Source organism: Patella vulgata, chromosome 1 (assembly GCF_932274485.2).
Source record: "Patella vulgata chromosome 1, xgPatVulg1.2, whole genome shotgun sequence".
Lineage (NCBI taxonomy): Eukaryota > Metazoa > Mollusca > Gastropoda > Patellidae > Patella > Patella vulgata.
The window spans coordinates 34,219,279-34,245,368 of NC_065879.2; the positions used below are offsets into that span (position 1 = coordinate 34,219,279).

General features: G+C 33.3%; 1 protein-coding gene across 3 annotated transcripts; it reads left to right on the plus strand.

Moving 5' to 3' along the window:
- Nucleotides 1–1,391: 1,391 nt before the first annotated feature.
- Nucleotides 1,392–25,873, plus strand: LOC126808754 (roquin-1). 3 transcript variants are annotated; one of them, XM_050533697.1, is made up of 18 exons: nt 1,392–1,585; nt 2,105–2,495; nt 2,966–3,259; nt 3,368–3,543; nt 3,773–3,973; nt 4,332–4,470; nt 4,686–4,917; nt 7,489–7,674; nt 8,631–8,833; nt 9,463–10,160; nt 16,154–16,664; nt 16,783–16,871; nt 18,588–18,664; nt 22,472–22,601; nt 22,880–23,046; nt 24,265–24,397; nt 25,222–25,329; nt 25,593–25,873. In XM_050533697.1, exons 2-18 carry the CDS (start codon nt 2,156–2,158, stop codon nt 25,737–25,739), a joined length of 3,831 nt encoding a protein of 1,276 aa, XP_050389654.1. In that variant the 5' UTR covers nt 1,392–1,585; nt 2,105–2,155; the 3' UTR covers nt 25,740–25,873. The 3 variants fall into 3 exon arrangements, with proteins under 3 accessions (XP_050389654.1, XP_050389655.1, XP_055956579.1); XM_050533698.2 differs by lacking the exon at nt 1,392–1,585 and adding an exon at nt 1,747–1,983; XM_056100604.1 differs by lacking the exon at nt 1,392–1,585 and having other exon boundaries at nt 1,747–2,495.
- The last annotated feature ends 217 nt before the right edge of the window (nt 25,874–26,090 follow it).

Consider the following 26,090-nt stretch of genomic DNA (forward strand, 5'->3'; position numbering starts at 1 on the left):
AATTTGGATTCTAATTGCGCCAGGGGCTAAGTGAGGTTGAGCCCCCTTGAGGGTTGAGCCCACTCGCAAATGACAAATTAACATGACAAGACCACAATCAACTGTCGATGCCATCGGATGGCTCCGATGTCAAGTAGATTAGAACGGTTCGGCCATTTAATGATTTAATTCAAAAATGGAGAATGTAGGCTAAGACTCGAATGACTATACGATGGTACGATCGATGCACACATCTTGTCAAAACTTCAACTATTGACAACTTCGCTCAAAATAAAGTAATTTGAATGTTATTTTCAATAGATTCATTTTGCATTATCTATTTTAGAAATATACTAGAACGAGAACGGATGGCTCCTTATCTAAATCCCTGTCTTCATTAGACCAGTCGGAGCAGAACAGTAGGACGTTAAACCCCATTTCATTTCATTTCATTTCCTTATCTAAATCTTACATAATGCCCCTTTAATAAGTGACATCGTCATCTATTCACTGTAAGGGACACCGCCCTTATAACTTGCTTTATCTAGAATGGAAGAAGAGTATTAATCAATAGAAGTATTTTTTATGGCATTCATTAATATTTAGCCTACATGGTGACATTCATTTTATAATAATGTCCAATCATGTATCTCGAGATGTCAGACGTCTGAATTCAGGATCAATGTTTGCTGGAATCAGCTTCTACTTATTTTATGTTCCATATGTCATGTTTGTGTATGTGGCCTGGAATGGGTGTTAAATACAATAAAAAAAAACCCCGATATCTACAGGCTATATATCTATATCCTGTATGTACCGATGCTAAAACAAGACTTAATTGACATACAGTGGCAGGAATTACAGACAAAATTATTGTAAAATCAACGATAAAATTTTCGGCTCTTGAGCAAAGTACAATAAAATTGTTTGACTATAAATTATAAATGGTTTTCTTTAAGCTGTGATGTCGATATGAACAAATATGTTTTCTGAACAAAATATTAAAATTATGCGTTTATCTGTACTCGGTAACTCAAGAGAACTGTATGTGATACCTGGCCTACAGTTCATAATAAAATATTTAAATTATAAATACATGTATCTATGTTTACTAGTACGGTAGCCTACATATATTTACATGAGTAATGTTTTGATTATAAAATTATTCAAATTTGATATAGGCCTGCTAATTATTAAATGCACCTTTTTTTCTTTTTCATTTAATTAATGTGATGATCACAGTCCGATATTAGACGGATGCAACGACCTCTCCCTTTAAAATGACGTCCGTCTTTATCAGCCCTGTCGGAGCAGAACAGTGTTGGACGTTAAACCCCATTTCAGTTCATGTCATTTAAAATCACGTGATCAAAAACCCTGGGTCAAAACAAATGGAGTGCGCGCGCCGACAGTGGAAAACTTGCGTTGTATAATGGCGAACATTTCGCTATAGCATGTCTCCATTTTGGGAGGCTTAATTCATCTAAATTTCATTTGAAATTCAATTTATGACTATGTCATACTTTTTGGTCTTCATTTCAGATATTTTGGAGTGAATTTCATGAAGATTTATTCATCATATTTGATGAGAAATTGTAACAAACAGGTGAGTACGGGAGCTTTTTCGATTGGAAACGAGACTGAAAAGAATGCCTAGATAATAAATTAATGGCTATTTTTAGAAAATCAAGTCTGAAGCTGAGCCAACCGCATGTAACCAGTTTGTCGACTGCTTTTTTTTTTATATTTACAAATATTACTGTCATTGTTGACGCTCAAAGGGAACTGACAGGTTGATGAAAAGAATAAGACGACATTCGTTCATTCAGATAATGTTGTCTCTACTTAAGTACTATGATGGGTTGTCCTATGACTTCACAAATTTTACGTCATGCAGCTCAGTCAGCTGATAAGTGAAAGTACACTTTTATCAATTCATGTAACTTGTAAGCTGTCATACACCAATCTTATATTCAGCCAGTAAAAATGGACAGTTCAGTACCGGTAATAATACTGTGTATCATCACTATCAGCTATATCGTGTGTATCAAATTTTAATCCAACTCTTTAAGTTCTGTTCTCTTCTTACTCGGAATTTAAATTCTCTCTTCAAATTTTGTTTCAGTTAATTGCTCTTTTATTTTGAGCTGTAACTTTGAAGTATTAGGTCAACAATATGCCTGCACAAATGCCACAGTTGAAGGAATTTCTCTCCTGTCCTCTGTGTAGTAAAGTATTTAATGACAAGGACAAAAAACCTATCAGTTTGGGATGTGGTCATACAGTATGTCGAATATGTCTTGTGAACCTACAGAATATGAAATGTCCGTATGACCAAGGTGTTATCACAAAAACAGTAGATGAGTTACCAGTAAATTATGCTTTGCTACAGCTTGTGGGAGCTACTATACCAGAAGAAGAACGAACACAATCTGCTGTGGTGAAAGAAAACTCACATTATGAAGCGTGTAAGAAATGCATTGAAGAATTAGCTGTAAATATGAAGTCTTATTCAGGTAATAATTAGTGTTAGATAATTAAATTATTAATTGAAAATGAAAAACGTTATTATAAATGATTCCAGTTGCCTTATTTTGTGGTTTGATATTGAAAATTATCATGTGATCTGATAATCAAACACTTTTTGCATCCCTGAAATAGCGAGGACAGCCTTTTACCTTGCAGTTGGAAACTTGTTACCTGTATAATTGTGGATTGAACTGTATCTAGTCATTTGAATGGGATGAAAAACTGTGTACATTTTGGCATGTACGTAAAAGAACCCTTGACATTTGGAAAATCGAATTAAGAGGTTGTCGTACCGTACACAATTGTTTGTGGATGCTCTACAGGATTAAGTTATCGTCAGATTCTCTTTAAATTTATTCAGAAACGATTTCTGATGTACTATTATAAAAGCTGTGGATTTGTTGTTTTTATGTAGTCAAAGAGTTGAAGTACAGGTATTGCAATTGATATTTTTCAGATGATGAATCAGATAATGAAGATGAAACATCTCAACTGTCCCAAAATAGTAACACCTTGCATCAAGGAGCCTCATCAAATTCTATTCTAAGTCGACCAATGCAGCGTAAATTAGTAACATTAATTAACTGTCAGCTAGTAGAAGAGGAAGGAAGAGCTCGCGCTATGCGTGCAGCTAGATCATTAGGGGAGAGAACTGTTGCTGAATTAATTCTTCAGCACCAGAATCCTCAACAACTATCTGCTAATTTATGGGCAGCTGTTAGAGCCAGGGGATGTCAATTTCTTGGTCCTGGTAAGTAAATTTAACTGTTTGATTATACTTTTATAAACAGGTTGTCAAATTTTTGGTTAAAGAAAAGCCCCATGCACTAGCAATGTTATGAGACAATTTCTATTTCAGAAATGCAAGCAGAAGTTCTAAAGTTAATTCTACTAGCATTAGAAGATGGCTCTGCATTAGCAAGAAAAGTTTTAGTTTTATTTGTGGTGCAGAGACTAGAAGCTACGTTTATTCAAGCCTCTAAAACAGCTATTGGACATGTTGTTCAACTGTTATATAGGGCCTCCTGTTTTAAGGTTAGTTTTACGTATAATCATTTACTAGGCACACAATCATAGAACAAGAATCTTAAAAGCAGTATATTTGGTAAATGAATTACGGTATCATTTTCTGAAACAAAGTATGGTTGAAATGAAATAAATTACCTACCTGTGGATTAATGTTGACATATTTTTATTTTAAAGTGTATGGAAATACTTAATTTATCACTAAATAAACATCTTACATTATGTGTATACCTTTCAGGTGACCAAGAGAGATGAAACATCATCGCTAATGCAGTTGAAAGAAGAATTCAGAACTTATGAAGCTTTACGAAGAGAACATGATTCTCAGATAGTACAAATTGCTATGGAAGCAGGTTTACGTATATCACCAGAACAATGGTCTTCCTTATTATATGGTGATTCTGGTCATAAATCACATATGCAGTCTATAATAGACAAGGTACAATACCAATATGTTACTATGACTATGATAAGCTTATGTATAATTTTCGCAAATTTTCTTGTAAAGAATCAAGTTTTCTTGTAAAGAATCAAGTTTTCAATAACTATTTGCAGCAAGTTTCAAGTGTCTCATACACTGAGATTGGTTATATTAATGGTTTATTAAGTAAATATTTGCTTAACGCATCACTAGTTTGACTTCAATGTTATTGGGCTATATCTTCATTGTTTGACCATTTATTAAAAAGTTCTTTATCAGCAGATAACCTTAAATCTGGAAAACTGCCCCTTTAAATGTGTTTTCAAAATGAAATCTTTGAAATATTTTATTACCAGTTTTGGTGGTTATTTTTCAGTTACAGTCACCCCAGTCATTTTCTCAGAGTATAAATGAGTTGATGATTGCCTTACAGAGAACAAATGATCCTGGACAATTACAGTCATTACATCCTCATCTAGACTTTCTGGCTAAGATACAAGTTGAGTCAAGTCAAGGTAGGTAAAGATGGAAATCTTTATACAGTGGACTTTGTCACTTCTGACCTGACATCGGAGTACTACAGCATTCTGTGAAATCCGTTGTCATTTTCATGTCCTAATTTATTTCCTTATTACTTTAACCAAAAAGTTTTGAGAAGCCATGTGTTCTGCTAGGTGTCTAGAAATGAACTTGAAGTCTTACCTATACTAGTTTTTCATTTCTATTCCAGATAAACAAGTACCATCATGGGAAAACTTGGATGCTATTTTGAGAGCTCTTAAAACTGTTGTGCAGGGGTTGATTAATTACCTAAACAATCATAGTCATAAAAAGTCTGATTTGAACCAGGCAGCCCAAAATGTACGCTATAAAACCAGTATGTGTCGAGATTTTAGTATGAATAAATCATGTCCTAGAGGTGCCAATTGTACATTTGCTCATTCTGAAGATGAACTAGAAAGGTATTTATTTCCTACATTTATTTACACTTAAATTTGTCATTCTGATGTGTCGTATTCTCAAATGGTAACTGAAAATAAGATCTATTGCATAGAAAAAACTCAACAACTATTTTGAAATTTGACAATAAATCATACCCAAATGACCCCCCCCCCCCAAAAAAAAACCCAGTAGTCTTGAGTGTATAGACTGTGATTGTCTTCAACCCAGTGTTGTAAAAATCTATTAGCCTGACTCTAGGGCTGGCGAAAAATACTCGTATAAGAAATAAAGGAGCTTCAATAAAATGAAACTAAAGATACATTATGGGTGATTCGATAACGAGTTGTCAGTTCTCACTATAATAGTTAAAAACTTAAACTAGATAATGTAAAGGCAATTTGCTGAAAATTTCATTCAAATTGATCCACTATGAACCAAGAACTAAGCGGTTTGATTTCTGTCTAGCCTGTTTATTGTGAAATTTATATGCATTATTTAAATTAGTGAAACGAAGAAGCCTATAAAATTTCAGCAATTTCCGTTTATTACGTCTAGAGTTATGGCCCATGTTTCACTTTATTGAACCTTGAACACCAAAAGTTATCATCCGATCTTTGTGAAATTTGTATGCATTATTTAAATTAGTAAAACGAAGAAGCCTATTGAATTTCAGCAATTTCCGTTTATTACATCTAGAGTTATAGCCCTTGTTTCACTTTATTGAACCTTGTGAATGCTTGAACACCTAAAGTTATCATCCGATCTTTGTGAAATTTATATGCGTTATTTAGATTAGTGAAACGAAGAAGCCTATTGAATTTCAGCAATTTCCGTTTATTACGTCTAGAGTTATGGCTCTTGTTTCACTTTATTGAACGTTCTAACACCAAAGTTATCACCCGATCTTTGTGAAATTTTTATGCATGATTTAAATTAGTGAAATGAAGAGGCCTATTTCAGCAGGTTTCGTCAATTACTTCTAGAGTTATGACCCTTGTTTCACTTTGTTGCACCTTGGGAACGCTCTAACATCAAAAGTTATCTGCCGATCTGTATGAAATTTACATGCAGCATTGAAATTAGTCAAGAGAAGAATCCTATTGAATTTCAGCAATTTCTGTTAATTACATCTAGTAAAACAAAGAACCCTATTGAATTTCATCAATTTCCGTTAATTACATCTAGAGTTATGGCCCTTGTTTCACTTTGTTGAATCTTGTGAACGCTCTAATGACAACAGTTATCATCCAATCTGTTTGAAATTGATATGCATCATTTAAATTAGTGAAATGAAGAAGGCTATTGAATTTCAAAAATTTCCGTTAATTACGCCGTGAGTTATGGCCCTTGTTTCACTTTGTTTTACCTTGTAAATGCTCTAACGACAAAAGTTATTATCCGATCTGTATGAAATTTATATGCATCATTTAAATTAGTAAAACAAAGAACCCTATTGAATTTCAGAAATTTCCATTAATAACATCTAGAGTTATGGCCCTTGTTTCACTTTGTTGATTCTTGTGAACGCTCTAATGACAACAGTTATCATCCGATCTGTTTGAAATTGATGTGCATCATTTAAATTAGTGAAATGAAGAAGCCTATTGAATTTCAGCAATTTCCGTTAATAATTTCTAGAGTTATGGCGATTGTGAACCTTGTGAACGTTTGAATGACAAAAGTGATCATCTGATTTCTGCCTAGCCTGTTTATTGTGAAATTTATATGCATTATTTAAATTAGTAAAATGAAAAAGCCTGTCAAATTTCAACAATTTCTGTAGATTACTTCCAGAATTGAGACCCTTGTTTCAGTTTGTAGAACCTTGTGAACCCTCAAAAGACAAAATTTATAATCTAATCTGTATGGAACTGTCTTGTAAAGGCCCCCAATTACCTACAAAGGAATAAATATGCGACAACCTTTGTCGACCGCTCGGACGATTTAGCTGCTGTGGACGTATGTTTTGATGCATGGCAGCCTATCTTATTTACAATACCTGAGGTCATGGTTGATACACTGTATTTATTCTAAATTGACATTTCTTGCAAAACGAGTGGTATACTACTTGATTCCCTATTTCCGGTTTAGTAGTCCCTATTCACAGAGTTATGTCTCTGTATTATATAGTATAATGAATTGTGTCTGGGTAGTTCGAGAAGAAAATGTCACATCGAGAATTCAGTTTTGTTTATAAAATTTTATTTGACATTTTATACACGTTGAAAATGTTTAGAAAGCCTTCTAGTCTTCAAAATGTGGATAAATCTTTGTGTCAGTATCCAAAATGACAGGCATATTAATGATTCGCAGTTACTGCGAATCAAAACCGTTAGATTTTAATTTTGATTAGCAACGGACAAACTATGTACCGGTATCACAAATTGCGCTGTGATGCTGGTTGTCGGCAGCCCTGTGCTACATGTGAAGGATCTTCCAGGAATTAAAATCCAAATTGTTTTTGACAAAGTTTGTCAATGTTAACATTGTTTGCTAATTAAGACCATGCAAACTGATAAAGAGGTATTTGAGGTGTCTATTTGCTTTGATTATAAACAGTAACCTTTTATGGATGTACCTTTTGATATTAGATTTAGAGCGAAGAAGAAATTTGGAGTTAAACTTTACCCATCATTAGTGCCAACGTTTGCTGGTTTGACACCTAAAGAGAAAGAAGAGTTAGCTTTGGTGAATAAAACAACCGATGATAAGTTAGATAGTAGAGGAGTTGGATCACCTGTTACACCACAGAAGACAGATGGTACTGCTGTAAAAAGGTGCGTTTAAGATATTTTATTATATCCTCTTTAGCAATGGCATGGTGAGACAGTGTGGGACAGTCACAGAAAAAGGGGGCCTGAGGATGGTGGCAAATATTTTTCATTCTTTAATCAATAATAGTACCAATAGACTCCAATATTCACCTCTATTCTAGACTTTTATTACTATATTGTATTTGTGTAGAATGGAAGCAAAATAAGCTGTCACACAACAGTTGTTATTTACAATGGACCAATAAATTTGAGAAATTATGTATTTAAGTATACATTCATTGTGTAAGGTCTCTCTCAGTTGAATGGATGCATTCATGAGCAACTTTTTTTCCTGTATTAACTATTCAGTTGAGGGGTGAGACATGATTTGTGAATAGTATTCAAAGATGCCTTCCTTCATACAAACTGTGTTATGTACTTTTTCTTATAAACATTTTCAATCTAAATTATCATTCAAATTTTGCTTTGAATGCCTGCGAAGACATTTCAATTACAAGAAAACTACCTGTGACACAAGAATCTATTTTAAGAAGGTTGTTTTGTCACATGACTTATTTGAGGGAGATTCCATTTCAGCTTGTATCTGTCGATAGTTAGCTGTCCATTTACAAAAAATAACAAAGCCATGCTGTTTAATTGTAGAATCTACTGGACGTTTAAGTTTTAAGTCTCTCAATGTTAGAGATTAGATCAGCACATAAGAAGCACTCCTTACATTGCTTGAGGAGACCGGCTACCAGTTGTGTAGAACTATTAAACAAATCTTCTTGGTTTAAAAAAAACCCAACTAACTATATAGATGTGTTGACAAGTGTTACGTTAGCAACTTGGACTGGTTTCTCTAGAAGTTGCTATAGCCTTCATCATGTGTATTCAATAGGTGTGAAGATACAATAAGACAAGTTTCAACAAATGAATAATACATACAATCTTAGATAGTGTTATGTAATATTTTGTAGTTTACCTATGATGAATATAGTAAAACCCATGATGGTACCAACTACTACTAGTGTTGTTAGTTTAACCACAAATGCAGCTATATCTGTAACTACTACATCATCTGTAGCTGCTACGTCATCTATTACATCTGTATCATCTAATATGGTGGTATCAGGTCTACATGGTACTCCCCAGAGATCTTCATTCTCTCGACAGTCAGATGGTAAGTCACTTTGAATTGTATTAGTTCAGTCAGCTACATGTAGTTTCAGAAATGTTTCAAAATTTTAGATCTTCTGCTCCGAATTTTCTCAGGAAATCTGTAAACTCAAAGATCCTAAATGTTTCCAGTTTTTTTTTTTTTATCATGACACCCATAATAGAGCTATAAAATAGACAATTTAAGGTCATAAAACATGTTCAGATAATTTATGTGTCTGCTCTCTGCTATATTGACTGAGGGTTTGGAGCTATTCATTAGGTATTGAAATAATGCATGCACCTGGCAATACATTGAACATTTCCATTCTCTCAATCCCTCAAAAAAGGTGTCAATTGACTAAAGATGATAATGTCTGTGTCAATCGACTAAAGATGATAATGTCTGGCAAAAGGCATGCACCCGCCGATTAGGATGCCATCTCAACTAGCTAAAATGCTTGATTATGTCACAATTCTGTTTGTACCACTTCGACTCTGGCAGAACTGTTACAGGACTCAATTCTGTACCACCAGATTGCTATCAAATAAGTTGGTACTTTCTTAACAAACAATTTAGCATCCCAAAGTCACATTTAACAATAATTTCTGACATGATTTGACAGTAATTCATTTATTTCTTTTATTTTGCAGTGGTTTATTACTCTACAACTGGTGAACAACATCCAATTTCTCATGCTTCAATAAGCCAACCATCAGTTATTCCTTCTCAGATGGGTCAGCCAATTGTTCCCCAATCTGCTATGAGTCAGCCTCTAATTCATCAAAATCGTATAGGTCAGCCCCTGATTCCTCAAAATAGAATGAGTCAGCCATTACTTCCACAAGTTGGTGTGAATCAGCCTATGATCCCCATGATTCCTCATGCTCATGTAGGTCACACTCCAACCCCTCATGCTTCTGTAAATCAAACACCATCCTTCCATCATGTTCCTCCCATGCCACCACCAAATCTCCACCCTGTTCCACATGTGGTTAATCAGCCTTATAATTTAAGTAATGCACGACCAACACCTACAGGTGCAGCAGCTAGATATCCAACACCATCTTACCCTCCAGCAATGCAATATAACCCTGATCAACAGTCGTCTGCATGCTCTCATATTTACCATGGCTATATGTGTGATGGACAAACACCTTGCCCAACATATCCAGAACCTTGGGTTCATCAGCAATCACCTTTCCCATGCCCAGATAACTCAAATAGGATGTTAAACCCGGCATCTAGTTTTTATCGGGATAAATACAGTTATCAACTGCCACCAGCTCCACAGCCTGTAACCATTGATCCTGTACAACCACCTACTATACAAGAACAGTTTACAAGTCAGGTAAGAACATATATATCTTGTCAGTTTATCTCTCTAGGTAGGTATTTTTCAGGGTTAAGATCGACACTGTAGTATGAAAGACAAATAAATTTGATAAATAAAATATCATTATATTTACACAGTTGGGTGTTGTTTTGCAGTGGTGCACAAACTTTTTTCTAATATTGTTTTTAAATATGAATACTTTCTAAGCATGGATTTAAAGAAAAGTTTAAATCATTTTTAAAATGTCATAAGTTCTATGTGCTAATTGAAAATAGTCTAAAAAAAAGTTTATGCACTGCTGTTATTTGATTGAAAGTGTTCCTAAGAATGTTAAAAACAGAGAATATATATTGTATAAACTTAAATATTTCATATCATGTAATGAGAATGAACCTAGATTTTCTTCCTTTAAAAAACAAAACTAAATTCCACAACTTAAAAGAAAATCTATTACCTTAAAACTAAGGTTTATCAAAAGTAAAATTAAGTTTTCATATGAATATCTAGGTTGACTCTTATACTCTATAAGTGTATATTAACTGCCAATCACATGTTTTTGAATGTTGTGATGCAAAAACAAATACTTATGTTTTTGGGGGTTTTCAAAATAGGCCTCAGTCTATTTGATAGCATGACATTTACATGTATATATATATATATAAAAACTATTAGAAACTATTCTTAGGTTATGAGTTATGAAAGTACTTGTATGTAAATAAAGATTATGTATGAATAAGAATTATGTGTGAATACGAATTGGGTGTGCTGAAATAATTTGTAAGTTTGAGTTGATTTGACAGTGTGAGTTCGATTGAGTAAGAGGTCAAAAATTTGTCATGCCACATTTTGAAATGTGGTAGTATTACATATGTAATGTACATTTCTGTGTTTTTCAGACTGGGAAAATTCTATGTTGATTTAATTATTCATTCAATAAATTTGTAAAATTTCAAATGACAATTCCTGGAATTTAGGTATACAAAAGATCAAGCAAACATGAATTTTCACAGGCTGGCAAACATGAATAAAACGAGCGACTTGTGGCAATTTTAAATATGTAAACATGTGCATATATTTCTTTCAGAACTTTGGAAACTGCATTGTGTATACACCCTTACCGACGTGTTATCACATTGCGGCACAGCCGAACATTCTACCATCATCTAACGGAACTTCTATTATTTATATATCTGACCCTAGCATTATTCATACGCTATCTCCTTCTACAAATGTAGTTGACACAGAATATGAACTCAATAACAATGAGGTCACATTCACTGAATTATGTGAATATGATGATACTGTTACAAATAAAACAGTGATAGATAAGAGTAATGAAATTATGGAAAGTGTTACCGATTCTTTAAGAGAAACTAAAATAGATAACGATAGTGTTGCTCATTAGAAGAGATATATTATTGAAAATTAAAACTATACTAGCCAGAAGAAAGCAAAATGGAATTGACAAACCAAATTGTTATCTAATACATAACAAACTCATTTTTATCAAATACATGTATGTGTGTATATGAAGGTCTTTCTTCCTTCTAATATTTTTTTTAAAGAATTTAACTGATTTGAAGCTTTTGTTCGATTATAAATTTTATTTTTTTTCAGAACATTCTTGCTCTAATTATATTTATCTGTGATAAAATAAAAAAAAAAACAACCATATTCATTTTGCTTTCTAGTTGTAGCATTTGTTTTTATCTGATTTATATATTACTGCTGTATATTTGTAAATAAGATTTTATTTATCAATATACATGTATAAGCTTACATTATCTTTTGCTATTGCATTCATTATTGGGTTTAAGATAAGTATCATAAATTGAATAGTGTCATGTTCACATACAATAACCTACATGTTACAGGTGGAAGACATGTGCATAATTAAGGTATAAATATGGTTTTTGACCCATCTGGTATAAAAATTGACGGAAAGAAAAACAAACACCTACTCTCATCAAACTACTTTCCATCTTTTTGACTGAACTATATTTAAATGCAAAAGGTGTCTTGTTATAGATGCCAGTGAAATGTTACAATTTTCTTTGGCAAACAGAAGTTTTGTTTGTCAAAGACATCACAGGTGTTATAACATATAATTTAAAAGGGATACTCACAGTTAAGAAGGAATAGAGCAAATAGAATTGAGCAAAACTTTTCAGGTTGTGTACTTTTTTCAGGTGGTGAAGCAATGGATGTGTTCTCATTAGACTGCACTCATTTGTTTATATTTCTATGCAGTAATTAAACACCATTCCTTTGGGTTTTAACATAGTAAAATAATTAGTTTTTCTTCAGTAATGCTTTTAAAATGAATTTCAGTTCTTTACATTATGGCTTGGATGGGTCAAAAACACACAAAAAAAACCAAAACAAGGATTAAGAAAAACACACTTAAAAGATATTAATTTGTCAGATGAACAAAATTCAAAATAGACATGATTCAATTTTAACATAGATTTTTGTTAGATTAAAAAGTAATAAATGTAATATTAAGATAATCATTGGTAATGAAAATTTCATACTGTGTAATTTTTCCTTAAAATGGGAAATAAAAATGTACAACTCTGTGAGAATTGAGAAAAGTTAGAATTTTTGTGTTGACTTTGAAATTTCAATATTGATATATGTAGAATCTAATACTCTTTTTCAAAATGGTTTTAATTTGATGACCTAGTGCTACTGTATAAAAAAACAAAACACTTATAGTGCTTATTAATTGATTAATTTCATACCATTATTAAATACCCAATTTAATGAAGAAAGAAATTTGGGGTGCCTTAAAAGTATAATTGTTTTTCATTGATGATTTTAGTAAAGATTAGAATTTCTGTATTAATCATGAGTATTTTTTAGTCATGCTCTATTTTAAAATTTCTGTACATATATTCATGTTTACTCTAGGAATATATTTTTTATCATATATTATTACCAAATATAGTTTCTTAATATTTAAATATGTCCATAAATAAGACTGTACATATACTATAGACGCCCACTAGTAATAAAATCATTTTGATAAAAACCCTTGTCACGTTTTGGATGTTTTGGTTAAAGTTTTGAATAGGTCCAACACTTACATATTGACTTTTCATACTCTGTAGCCTTTCAGATTACATTGAGCAAATCGGTTTCTTAATCAACAAGGCTGCTTTCAAATTTTACATTGATGGGGCCTAGTGCAAAACATTGATTGGTCACTGGTGGCCCTTCTATTTTTGTATTTAGCTAATATTTTAACGGATAGGAAATATTCATAAAATTATGATGTTAACGTAAAACCCTCTATAAATCAATGATCTATTGATATGTAACATAATGAAATGAATCTGTCACAAGTAATTTTCCATAATATTTTTAAAGACATATTTTTGGGGAGTAGGGGAGGGGAGGCTAAATTATTAAGGCATCTATACTATTTGCATTGCCTTCCATACTGCCCAGTTCATCAATTTTGCCTTTATTAATAAGGGTTGGATTTGCCGATAACTTTTGACAATTACAAATTCTATCCAAAAAACAAGTTAGTAGGATGACAAGAAAGCTTCAGTCTCTGACTCAAAACTTAGGGAAAATAATGACAGAATCTTAACACTCGACTGACGTCCAGAGACTGTCCTACATGTAATAATGATCTTGAATGATGACAAATTCTTCTTTATAAAATGAATACACCTGTTCAGAGACTTTGTAATCATAAGCTTATATCATGAAAGCTGCCCTATTACCATTATCAAATCCATTAACTGTTCAGATGCCTACCCATGAAAATGTATACATGTAGATCCAATTCCAATTACTAAATTTTAACGGAAAAGCCTTTTAGTTATTTACTGTTCCTCTTAATTTTAAAACTTATTTAGCAGTAGTTTTATCCATAGGTCACCTACATACATATTACTAGACTAGAACATACTTCCGGAAGTGTTTCGGTCGATAAAACAACACATAAAACTACGCTATCAATGGATAAATCCTGTGTCTTATTGTATGCCTGTAGTCGACTGGCCAATCTAATAGCATTTCAAGTGGTCTTTTCTGAATTTTGAATTCATTCCTAGCCCTACACTAACACATTTGCAGTATTGTATTTTGACAGAAGATATATTTTGCTTTTTAAACATGAATTTCACACAAGAGAATATCGAAACTGTTGTGACTGACTATTACAATTACATCAATACATATTGAAAATATATTGTGTTACTAAGGAAACATACAAAAATAACACTGTTTCCTTAGTGTTTAATGTAACTTACTGCCATTAAAACAGACATTGAAGTACAATGTGTAGCATGCTGATGAAACTAGGGCCAAACTTCTAAAGGCCTTACCTGCAGCCTATTCCATTGTCAGATTCTGATACTTTACTGATGCAAAAGTTGTATAAAGAATGAGAATCTCAAACATTTTGTACACATTTCCTATCACCATTATAGCATTGCTCAATACAATGTCCCTTCATCAGTTGCTATTGTCCTACTTTATATTAAAGCTAGAATAGTGTGTGTGATATTCAGAGATACTGAGTGAATGCTGTATGAAAGCTGAATTATTAAACGCATAGTCAGGTTTCTGCTCTAATTTAAACAAAAACAATTTAATGGGGATAAATGTTTCGATTGACCTGTGTTCTCTTGTTGCCAAATACAGTACGTGTAAGTAAAAATTTGTTCTGGTCGTATACTTTGATATGTTAAAAACAAATTAGTTGACATAATCAAAAAAAAAATTATAAACGTTGAGAAATCTGTAATTTGGAGTAAAAATCTGTGCTGACTGAATTATGAGAATGGGATAGCACAGGTCTGCGCCAAGTTTATAAAAGGTGGTATCTAGAATGTTTCAGTTTCGACAAGGTTTGCTGCCATGGCAGCCCAGGATCTCAAAAATATGTTGAAGCCCGGCGGCTAAAAGTATGATCGGAAAGGTATTGTTGTGTACTAGTATGATTTGTCATCAACATAATTTGTAAAACAGATAATTTAGTTATGATTTATGAAGTAGTAAAGCTCCATCAGTTAAGCATTTTGATTTCTTAAAAATTTAAGATAAATTTGGTCTATGTATTGTATGAAAAAAAGATTGATTTAGAATACTCCACTGCAAAAGTAATATCAAAATGCTTATCTTTTCAGCATTTTTACTAGTCTAGCATGTGAACAACTTTCTCAAGGTTTTCAACAAAACTAAATTAAAAATTGGTTCTTTGATCAAGAAACTTATAACTTTTGCCTCTTAAATTACCTGATAGATGTGATTTTACTACTATTATGCTAGGCTATTGAAAATGCTTGAACAAGGAGTGGGAAATAAATTGTCTCTAGCTGACATTTTGATTCAGGAGGTTTGATGGTGAAAGTGTTAGTTTTGCTACTGACTTTCATTGGAGATACTAGATACTGGAAAATACTGACTCTTTATTAAATTAAAAGCATCTATTGTTGTCTCTTACGGTTTTCAATTAGAACAAACTTATTTATTGTAAATCAACCACAAAAGTCAACAGGAAGATTCCTTTTTTTCTATCAAACATCCAGAATTAATGTGTTGAGCAAGGGATGATGAGTTTCCAAGAGTGGTGAAAACAATGTATATATGTTTTGTGTTTCAAAAGTCAGTTTTAACAATTAAAACAAAAATCTATTATTAATTGTATCAGTCAGTGCCAAGAATTTACAAATTTAGATTTATAAGTTAAATCTGACTTACGATTACACATATAACCTGCCCTTTTATATCTGTCCAGACTAAAACAAATGTACATTCAAAATTGATCCTGTATTATGACTGTTTGCTGTCAACCTTTATTTTTCTTATATTCATTTATGTGTAAACTTTCTTTGGCTATATCTTCAAAACTTTTACTTGTCTCATAGGTTACGAAAATACTGTAAATTGGGAGGTATAGGAGGACCTGACCCACCAAGCTTGAAGAATTATTTAATTTCTCAAAAACATCTTCTAATGAATGTTCTGTAATTTCTTCTCGTTATTAGGATAATTCGCTACAAGACTTGAAGTGCCGTCGTAAGGAGATACTCTCACAGATCCACAGTAATATCCAACTGACTCCAATTAACCAAGAATCCACAGAAATTGCTACCTCTCGTCATACTTCACCACAAAATAACTTGGAGATGAAACAAAAAAGGGAAAGAATTCCACAGCATTTCTTCTCCAGAGGAGCCAATTCTGGTACCTTCGGATCTAGCCAGTGTCCAAATGTCTCAAATGGTTTAACCCAAACAGAGAAAGCTTACACCATTTTGAAGAAAGAACTAAGTCGCAATCCGCAAGATGCACCTGATCCAAGAGAATTTTCATGGACAACACCCATTTCTGTAAATCCCGTTTTGGAAGTTCACAATTCACTAAAGAGTGAGCCGGTTGTGACAATTTGCAGAACTTTACAGGATATTACAGTACAAAATATGCTACCAGAGATACCAATTCCAGGATGGTCTAAATCCGAAGAAAGTAGTCAACCTACCAGTAGTGCTTCTTCAGGTTTGTACAGTTACTAATTACTAATTTACTTACATTTGATTTAAGTAAAAATTATTCGAAAATTCCTCTGAAAGAATCTTTCAATTGGTTGAATTGGGTTTTTGGTTTGTTTTTTTAGATGGTGATTTAGAAGCTGATGGAGAGAGTTACTATGATCCATGGTCAAGCTTTGATTGGTCAAGCCAGGCAATGAAACATGATAGACAAGTAAGTTTTATTTAGAGGCAAGAATGGGTAGGACTCGTCTTCTCTTCTTGTGGATAGTTTATTTGTGACCGGAATCAGACCGCAACTTGACAACAGCAGTTAACACAAGTTGTAGCACAAATTAGAAATTCCCTCGATTCTGATTGGTCGAAAAGTGTGGTCAAATGAGCAATAAACCTCTTCTCAATTATCAAGGCGATTTACTGCACAATTATAGCACAAATTAGAAATTGCCTCGATTCTGATTGGTCGAAAAGTTTGGTCGAATGAATATTAAACCCTCTCTCAATTATCAAGGCGAATTACTGCGTATAAATATAACAGTGTACTTTTTTTCATTTTTGTGCTCAATGATCTTCCTCAACTCAAATCTTTATTTGCAAATATTTTCAAGAAATTCTTCACACGTGACTATCACATCATCTTTTATGACAATATGGACAAATTTGTTTTCTTTTTTGTTTATGTTAGGCTAGCTTCACTCACCAATTTTTACTTAATCAGGTGGAATTTTTTTTAAATCATGCTTTGATCAAAGTCTTGACTAGCATGATCTACCTATTAATAAGTCATTAGTCACAAGAAATCACTTGGAAATAGCAGCTGAAATATAGGCCTAATCATTGACAACACGTCAGAACAGTATACTACATAGCAACTACTAGCATCTTAGGCTAGACATCACTGTCATAAATTTATATGGTATTTTTGAGGATGTAAGTATGAACTGCAATTGTGTGAACAAGAACTAACTACAACATTGTGAGATCAGTCTGCAAAATAAAATAATAAAGGCTGAAAACTTACATGAAACTCCCGAAGTGAAGTCATCTTTGTTGCCAAGAGTTACTCCTCTTTTAAATTTAGTCTCGGATAGCAGGCCAGAATTATTTCAATCATGCTGACACTCATCTCTAAATACCGCAATAATACTAATTTCCTATTCTTTTAAAAATTTTCAAAAGTTAAAAATATTTTTTTTGTCAATATATGAATAACATTTTCTTTTATAATTCATTTACCAGCAACTCAAGACTCAAGCATTTTAAATTTGCAGGAAAGCAAGGATGGTCTAAATCTATTGAGAATATTTTGAAAAATGAACGCATGCAGATGGCCAAATAATGACGTTTTAAAATGAGTGTAAAAATGTTTCCTAAATAGTTCCGAAGAAAATCCCCAAATATTTGAGCTACAATATCTATAAACACGTTCCTGTTTCGTATTTATCGGAGGTTTATTGTCCATTTAACCATGCTTGAATTATCCATTAGAACAACTCGACGCTATCGCGTCTCATGTTCTAATGATTCAAGCATGGTTAAATGGACAATAAACCCCCTCCAAATACGTAACAGGAAGTGTTTATCTCCTATCATTTCAACATTAACAAAGTTTAAGAAGGAAGATTGTGTGACTTTTTCAAGCGCCACTATATGCATTTTGCAAGTTAATTTGAAATGAAATGGGGTTCAACACCCTCTTTTCCGCACCAGTCAGGCTAGTGAAGAGGCATTTATGCCATAAAGGGGGCAGGAGGGAAATTTTGCCTAGGTAGCAGCATTTCTGCCTACTCCTCATCAAATTTCAAGGGGTCATTGTCTGGAAGAAAAACATATTATTATCTTGATGATCTACCTTATGAAAATAATACTGTCTTCAATTTAATTTATTGCAAAATCTTCTATAAATTATAATAGTAAATATTATTTATAGGAGGAGAAGAAATGTGAATATAGTGGAACTAATTTATTTGACTGGTTCCATAGAGCAAAGCAAGAAGAATATAGAAGGTATATTATTGTATATTTATTTAATTTTTAATATATGTTCTAAAATAATCAAACTTTAAATGTATTTTACATATATATTTCAAATGCAATTTTTGTGAAATTATTTGATTTCTTAACACATTTAAGGGCAGTGATGGGATTTCCAAAAAAAATTTGTCCGACATTTTTTCCCGAAAATAAAGGGGCATAACTCTTATTGTAGCCCAAAATGGAAATTTCTTGGATTCTGATTGGTCGAAAAGTGGCGTCGAATGAGTATAACAGTCCTCTAAATTTCCTGGGCCACTCACTGCGAATGAATATTTTCTGGGTGCTACTCCTCAAAACATTATTCTAAGAAATCTTCATGAATTTTTTCTTGTATGTCATCAAAAATGAAATTCAACCATTGGCTTATTGAAACACACACCTGAAAAACACAAAAAAGTTAGTGAGTGTATTTGAAAGATAATAAGTAAATTTAATTTCAAGGATGGTCTGACAATAATGGTTGCTATGGTCATTCTATCATAATCAGACTGGTCAAAATCGAAGATTTTCAACAAGTGAATAAAAATACTACAATTTATTGAACACCGTATGGACCGTAATATATTTTTAATAATATACAAGTCAGGCTGATACTGATATGAATAGGACAAAGACTACTTTTCATACAGATACACAGGCCAGGGTTTTTTGCGAAGAAAAAACATCACATTCACAGCGTCGAAATGACAACGTAATCAAGCATAGCAACCACATGCGTACGCTACACAGCATATATCTACACGGTCACACGAGTGTATGGACATTTATCAAACATGATATGCAATTTATTTCGAACCTAGTCACTGCTGGAGTTCAAAATCATTTAAAAAGTACATAAAATACACTTACGATTTCTGTTTCCATCTTTAAAATTATAGCAGAGTGACCTCCCTTTCCAAACAGACACAATGAGTGTTTATCTTATTACGTCACGGATATTTTCATTACGTCAAAATTGTTTTCCTTGGTATTTACGTCATTAAAACCAAAAAACGACTGTCAACTATCTCGAAAGAAAAAATTCCAAGAAAAATGTTAAATATTTTGGGCTACAATATCGATAAACACCTGTTTAGAATTTATCGGACTGTTATTGTCCATTTGATACCGCTTAAATCATTAGAGGCCGAGATCGCTATGGACAATAACAGTCCTCTAAATTCTAAACAGTCGGTGTTTATCTCCTAATCGTTATTTAAGCAGGCGTTTTCTAACCACAATTAAGAATCACGTTTCAACAAAATATTCAAATTCATACATAATAAAGAAAATAGGTGCACCTCGTTATTTTTCATATTTAATTCCCCTGCGGTATTCAAATTTATGTCAATAATATTCCTACAAAATTATGTGACATCGTAATACCATAGAATGAATGCGTGCTGACTACTGCCAATCCGTACCTGTTTCAAATTCCTCCATAATTACCGTATTTTTCGGGTCATAAGTAGTGCTGATATCAAGTAAAATTTTACGCATCGATGCATCGGACGCAAACATCGATTCTCGGATCGATGCATCGGGAAATTTTTTGCCGGCTTTTTGTTAATCAAAAATTACAGAAATAACATTTGTATTTCGGATAGAAACATGAATTTCCCTAACATTATCATTAGGCCTACTATAGAAATGTCGATTTATTTGAATAAATTTATTTCCACAATATTCTTCTGTTATTTATTATGGGGGGGGGGGGGGGATGGCTGAATGGTTAGCGTGCGCGCGCTGTATCATAAAATCTCTCATTGAGTCGACTGGCGTGGTTTCGAATCCCCGGTTGTACGTGACAAGGAGTAGGGTCGCCTGTCGAACTTCGTGGGTTTTCTCCAGGTCCTCCGGTTTCCTCCCACTGCTAAAGACCCCTACGCGCAAGCGAATTATTGAAATAAAATTAAACCATATGTTAGTTCCGAAATGACCTAGTTTGTGTCGAGTGGACGTTAAACCCCATTTCTCTCTCTCTCTGTTATTTATTATGGCATTAATATCGTCCGATTCACTTCAATTGACACTCGTTAGCCATTGTTCAAATTTGTTGTGAAGGCGTGAGGGGTGAGGTGATTACAAGAGACAGCGTTTGCATTATTTATACTGATCATATCAAAGCCTGTCTATAGGGGTTTATGAAGTGTATTCTCTATTGCCCGTGGCAGAAAATAAGACTGAATCGTTTTAAAACTAGCGTTAAGAACCGGCCGCGAAATATTATCCTTCTGACAGTTCGTTTGGTCATTTAAATGAACCGTGAAATTGACCTTGGGGTTAAAGGACATGATAGCCAGGGGACGTAACCAGCAAACGCAGTCTTTGTAGTCACTGGAAAATGGAGACAAACATAACGGGAGCGTAGGGTAAACAGGTCAAGCCTAATAATTCGTGCGGGATTCATTGAATTGTTCCGTTATTGTTTTATTTTAAATTATATAAAACACACAGAAAAACGTATTTAAAAGGTGGTTTTTTTATTCTAGTGGACGAACTTGTGAACTCCTCGGACATATAAAGCTAATTATTAGTATTTTTTGCCGATGCATCGATAATACAAAAAAGCACCAAGATTCGAATCGGCGTCAGCCGAATCGATGCATCATCGATGCAGCTGACGCCGATTCGAATCTCGGTAATTTTTTGTATTATCGATGCATCGGCAAAAAATACTAATAATTAGCTTTATGTGTTCGAGGACTCCGAGGAGTTCACAAGTTCGTCCACTAGAATAAAAAAAACACCTTATAAATACGTTTTTCTGCGTGTTTTATATAATTCAAAATAAAACGGAACATCAGCAATGCATCGATACTTGATATCATCACTAGTCATAAGTCGATACATTTTTTAGCAGAAGTCCGGCCTTTGTCTTAACTCTGTTTCAATTTATATACGGAAGGTAAAATAATGACATCCCGAAATTTATTTGGCAGTAAACGTTGCTCTACCACAACGAGCGAGTGACACCAACTGCTTAATAATCGCATTCGACTCTAGCACGCGTTATTATCTAAAACAATTAACTACTTCAATTATTCCAATTGAAATATTCGTCAACATTTCTTAGCATGTTTATTTATTTGAAAACATAAACCTCATTCAAAGTATGATCATAAATCCGTTAATATGCCATCAAAATAGAATCTCTTCTACGACTTCAGACGCATGAGATTCGGCACGTTTACATGTTTTAATTTCACGTGTCTCGCGAGATTTCTACTTTCATTTCAGTCATTGTACTATAACCACCATGCGTGTGTGTGAAATAGCTTTATTTAACTTCGGCTTCCACCAAAGAAATATCACAGACAAGTTATCGGATACAATGTATATTGATTTGTGGTGTTATATACTATTAGGATATGTAACATATATGACTAATTCCTACGTGTTGTCGGCCGACATCAACGAGATTGAAACGTCAGACAATAGAGAAATCACGTGTTAATCACCTAGATTAAGTTTATAATCACACTTATTGGATTGATATATAGTCCGACAAAGGAGAAGCAATGACTTCTGATCAGTGGTAGTTGTACACTATATTAATTTTGGAATTTTGAATATTATTCACCATGTCTTGATGTCCGATTAGGCATATTCCTGGTCGGACAATTTAGGACATATGGAAAATAGCGTCGGACATGTCCGGAATATACGGTGCGAAATCTCATCACTGTGTATCGGTGTATTTTATATTTTTACACCACACTGTATTAAACTATTATTTAAGGTAAATTACTTGAACACAAGAAGAATTATTTATAAGCTAATTTACTTTATGTTTAGGTTCTCTGGTAATGATATAGATGAGTTTATTCCTTTTGATCCACCAATTGTATCAAGATTTGGTCCAATATCTCGAGTGGCTAGATCAAAGATGAAGAATAGTGATCCTGTAATTGTAACAGCCGATGAGGTATATATGAAATAATACACAGATTTAGATAAGATGTGAATTATCTGTTGTCCAACTGGGGCTGTTTAAAATGTATTACAAATTCTGAAGTGTCATTGAATGCTAATTCACAATTCCACTTGATTCAGTAAACATATCCAGATATCATTTCACCTTTGTTAATTCTGCTTCATTTCTCTCAATATTACTAAAGTAACCACATCTATTAAATAATTTGAATTCAAGTACAGAAAGATAAATTGTACATAGAATATTTCAGATACCTTGTTTATTTTTAGGCAATAACAAAGATGACACCTGTTACAGCAGTAACTCCAATGCAGCGCCCATATCCAGCGAGTGCACCTGCTCCTAGTCGATATCAATTACCGGGAGAACCCACTGAAGTATTGGTACCAAGACCTAAAACTAGGTCTTCAGAACCACATACTTTATGGCATCGACAGTACGTACATTATTATTTTTATGTTTTAACTTCTATAGAGTTTCATTACATCTGAATGATGTTTTCAAGCGCTTATTAAATGTTCATAATGTCCAGCACATTGGAGAATTAGAACTCAGGGTTTATAGTTTTAAAAAAGTCCTTGATAAATAGTTTTGTATATTTGTTCTGTTTACATTGAGCAAATGTAGGAGGTCTTTCTCTAATGTACTTTGTCAGTTGATTACAAGTAGTAGTGAGACTCTGGTAGTCAAGCGGTCGGGACACTAGTCTGGATTTTTTTTGTATAAGTAATACTTAATTAGCATTTTATGACCCCTTTCCACTAAAAACATTTTGGAACATTTTTAGTATGATGTGCAGGGCATCTTACTGAAATGCATACCACCAAAAGAAATTCTGTTGCAGTTTGTTTTGGATTGGGCCCTTTTTTCAGCTAGATAACTGGACTATTTACAAATGTATATAACTTTTTGAACCCTTAAACGATGAAAATTATAATCGGATCTGTATGAAATTGTCTTGTAAATGCCCCCAGTTTCCTACAAAAGTATAAATATACGACAGCCCTTGTTGACCGCTGGGACGTTTTAGCTGCTGTGGACATATTTTATTGCATGGCAACCTATCTTTCTACAGTGTCCTGGATTTAAATCCTGGCATTGGCCAAATGGAACCATCACTTGTCACTTGCCTGGCTGACAAGGAATGTGTACATGTACCTAGTACATGTAGTTGTTAGGATGGGACAAAAACTGAGAACCACCCATGCATACTTCAGTGTCCATATAAAAGAACCCTTGACAGTTGGAAGTCAACAAAGAGTAGGGGAAATGCCACTGTTGAGGCAAAATTCTCAACACATAACTATAGTAAAATAAAATGCAATATATATGTTTGTCTCAAAATTAGTGTGGTTGCATGAGACACACTGCTGGACAGACCGATGATTCCTGTTGCAATTTATGACTGGCTAACAATCATGTTAACAACCAATCCATTACAGTATAACAAATCAATCAGGATAAACCAGAGCTCTAAATATGTTAAAGTAAAAGTGTATAATGACAATCGCGACTACATCAAGTCACAATTTGCAAAAATATATTGTCAACTATTAAGTAGCTCAAAGTAGAATGTTGCAGAAAAACTAATTGTGTGACAAACGAGGCTAGTAATATTTCTCGGAAGCATAACTATTATAATATTGTTTTTTAGCACTACTGCACCGTATGGAAACAATCAAATACGTCAAGAATTAAATCGATTAGAACAGAATGCTACTGGTGCAAGTACAGCAGATGAAAGATTAGCATACGAACTTCAGGCAATAGAACTAAAGATTTCTATGGTAAGATTTAATATAAAAGTTTGTCTAATATCTGTTTATGTTCAATTTTATATTTTGACTTGTTTGTCAAAATTTGATGTTCAGTGGCAAAGCCAATTAATAAACAAAGCAACTTCTGCTTTATCTTTTGTAGTGGAACTTTAGAGCTGTCCCTGCAACCCTGCATTCTTTGCCCTAATACAAAGATTTGAGTTCCATTAATGTTTTCCTTGTTTTCTTTAGTTTAAAGTAGCTAAGTCTCTAACTCAATATCATCCAAAGTCTTCGACATTGAAAACACAAATTATTTGTCAATTTAAATCAACATTGATATTGTGGTCTTACTGGGAAAAGATGGGCTTCTGATATTCAATATTGAAGACAAAATAAACATTTTACCATTGGTACACGAATCGTGTACCATAATGCGTTTCAGCGTCATTTGTAACAAGGGACTAGAAGAACGAGGCTAGACATATTCCACGAGTCATGTCAAACGGTGACGGCATATTCTCATCTGGAGAGCATGCGCAATAAATACTATCGGTGTAGACTGGAATAACCCAACGCTAGATATTGCCATTTGATTGAGACTTCTGACATATTTTGCAGAACATAACTGAACTGATTTGAAATTAGAGGAAAAACGGAAACAATTGAATGTAAATCAGTTTATATACATTCATATTACATTATTATATGCGTTACGACCGATTTGTGTCAATTTCTAGGTCCCAAATATTGACGATTTAGCTCCTTTAAACTATGTCTTTAATGGCATACATCTATATACAAGTATTTATGTTGTCTATTATAATTATTCATGCACATATTTTATTTCTCAGAAAACGGGTAAAAGACCTGATCCTGTAGAACAGCCAGATATAAGTAGAATGGAAGCTCCTTGCAATCTAAATCTTATACCTACATCAGTATCTACTCATAGACAACAGGTATATACCACTAATGATTATATTTAACCAATATAGCCACAAATCATTTACATTTATAAATTGATAACACTCACCAGGGGTTGCTGGTGATTAGTAAGCAATATTTGGACAAACAAAAAAGTTGATACTTGTATATACATACCTACAGGAATGACTATGTTAGATGGACTAGAAATAAATTATCCTATGTGACCATTTTGAACTGTCAGAAATAATATAGCTTGAATTGAAAACTAGAATTAAAACTGTTTTGTTTTTTGTAGACAACAACTTTACATAGAGCTTTAGAAGCTCAGTTTGAAAGAGGTGATGAGTTAATATATAAACAGCATCAAGAAGAACAAGATAGGCAGTTAGCTCAAAAACTTATGATGGAAGAATTACAGAGTAATAGACAAACTCGCAAATAAAATGGCATATTATTTTAATAAATCTCATTTAAGCTTTACTATTGTATAGCAAATGGGTCACTTTTTATTCTCTTGGCATTAAAAGACAAAACATTTGAACCTGAAATACCTTAGTCAGTAAGCCCCCCCCCCCCCCCCCCCCTCCAAAAAAAAAAATGTTCTGTTTCCGGTCACACTCCCGACCCATTACAAAACCTGTTGACTCTTTAAAAAAAAATATTCTCCAACCGACCGTTCAGAATACTCTAAGCCTACCGGATTCATGAAAATATCTATATATTTTTTGTTGTTATAAATGAATATAAATGTCATCTTTGAGTCTGCGTTTACCGATTGGAAATGGTCTTGGTA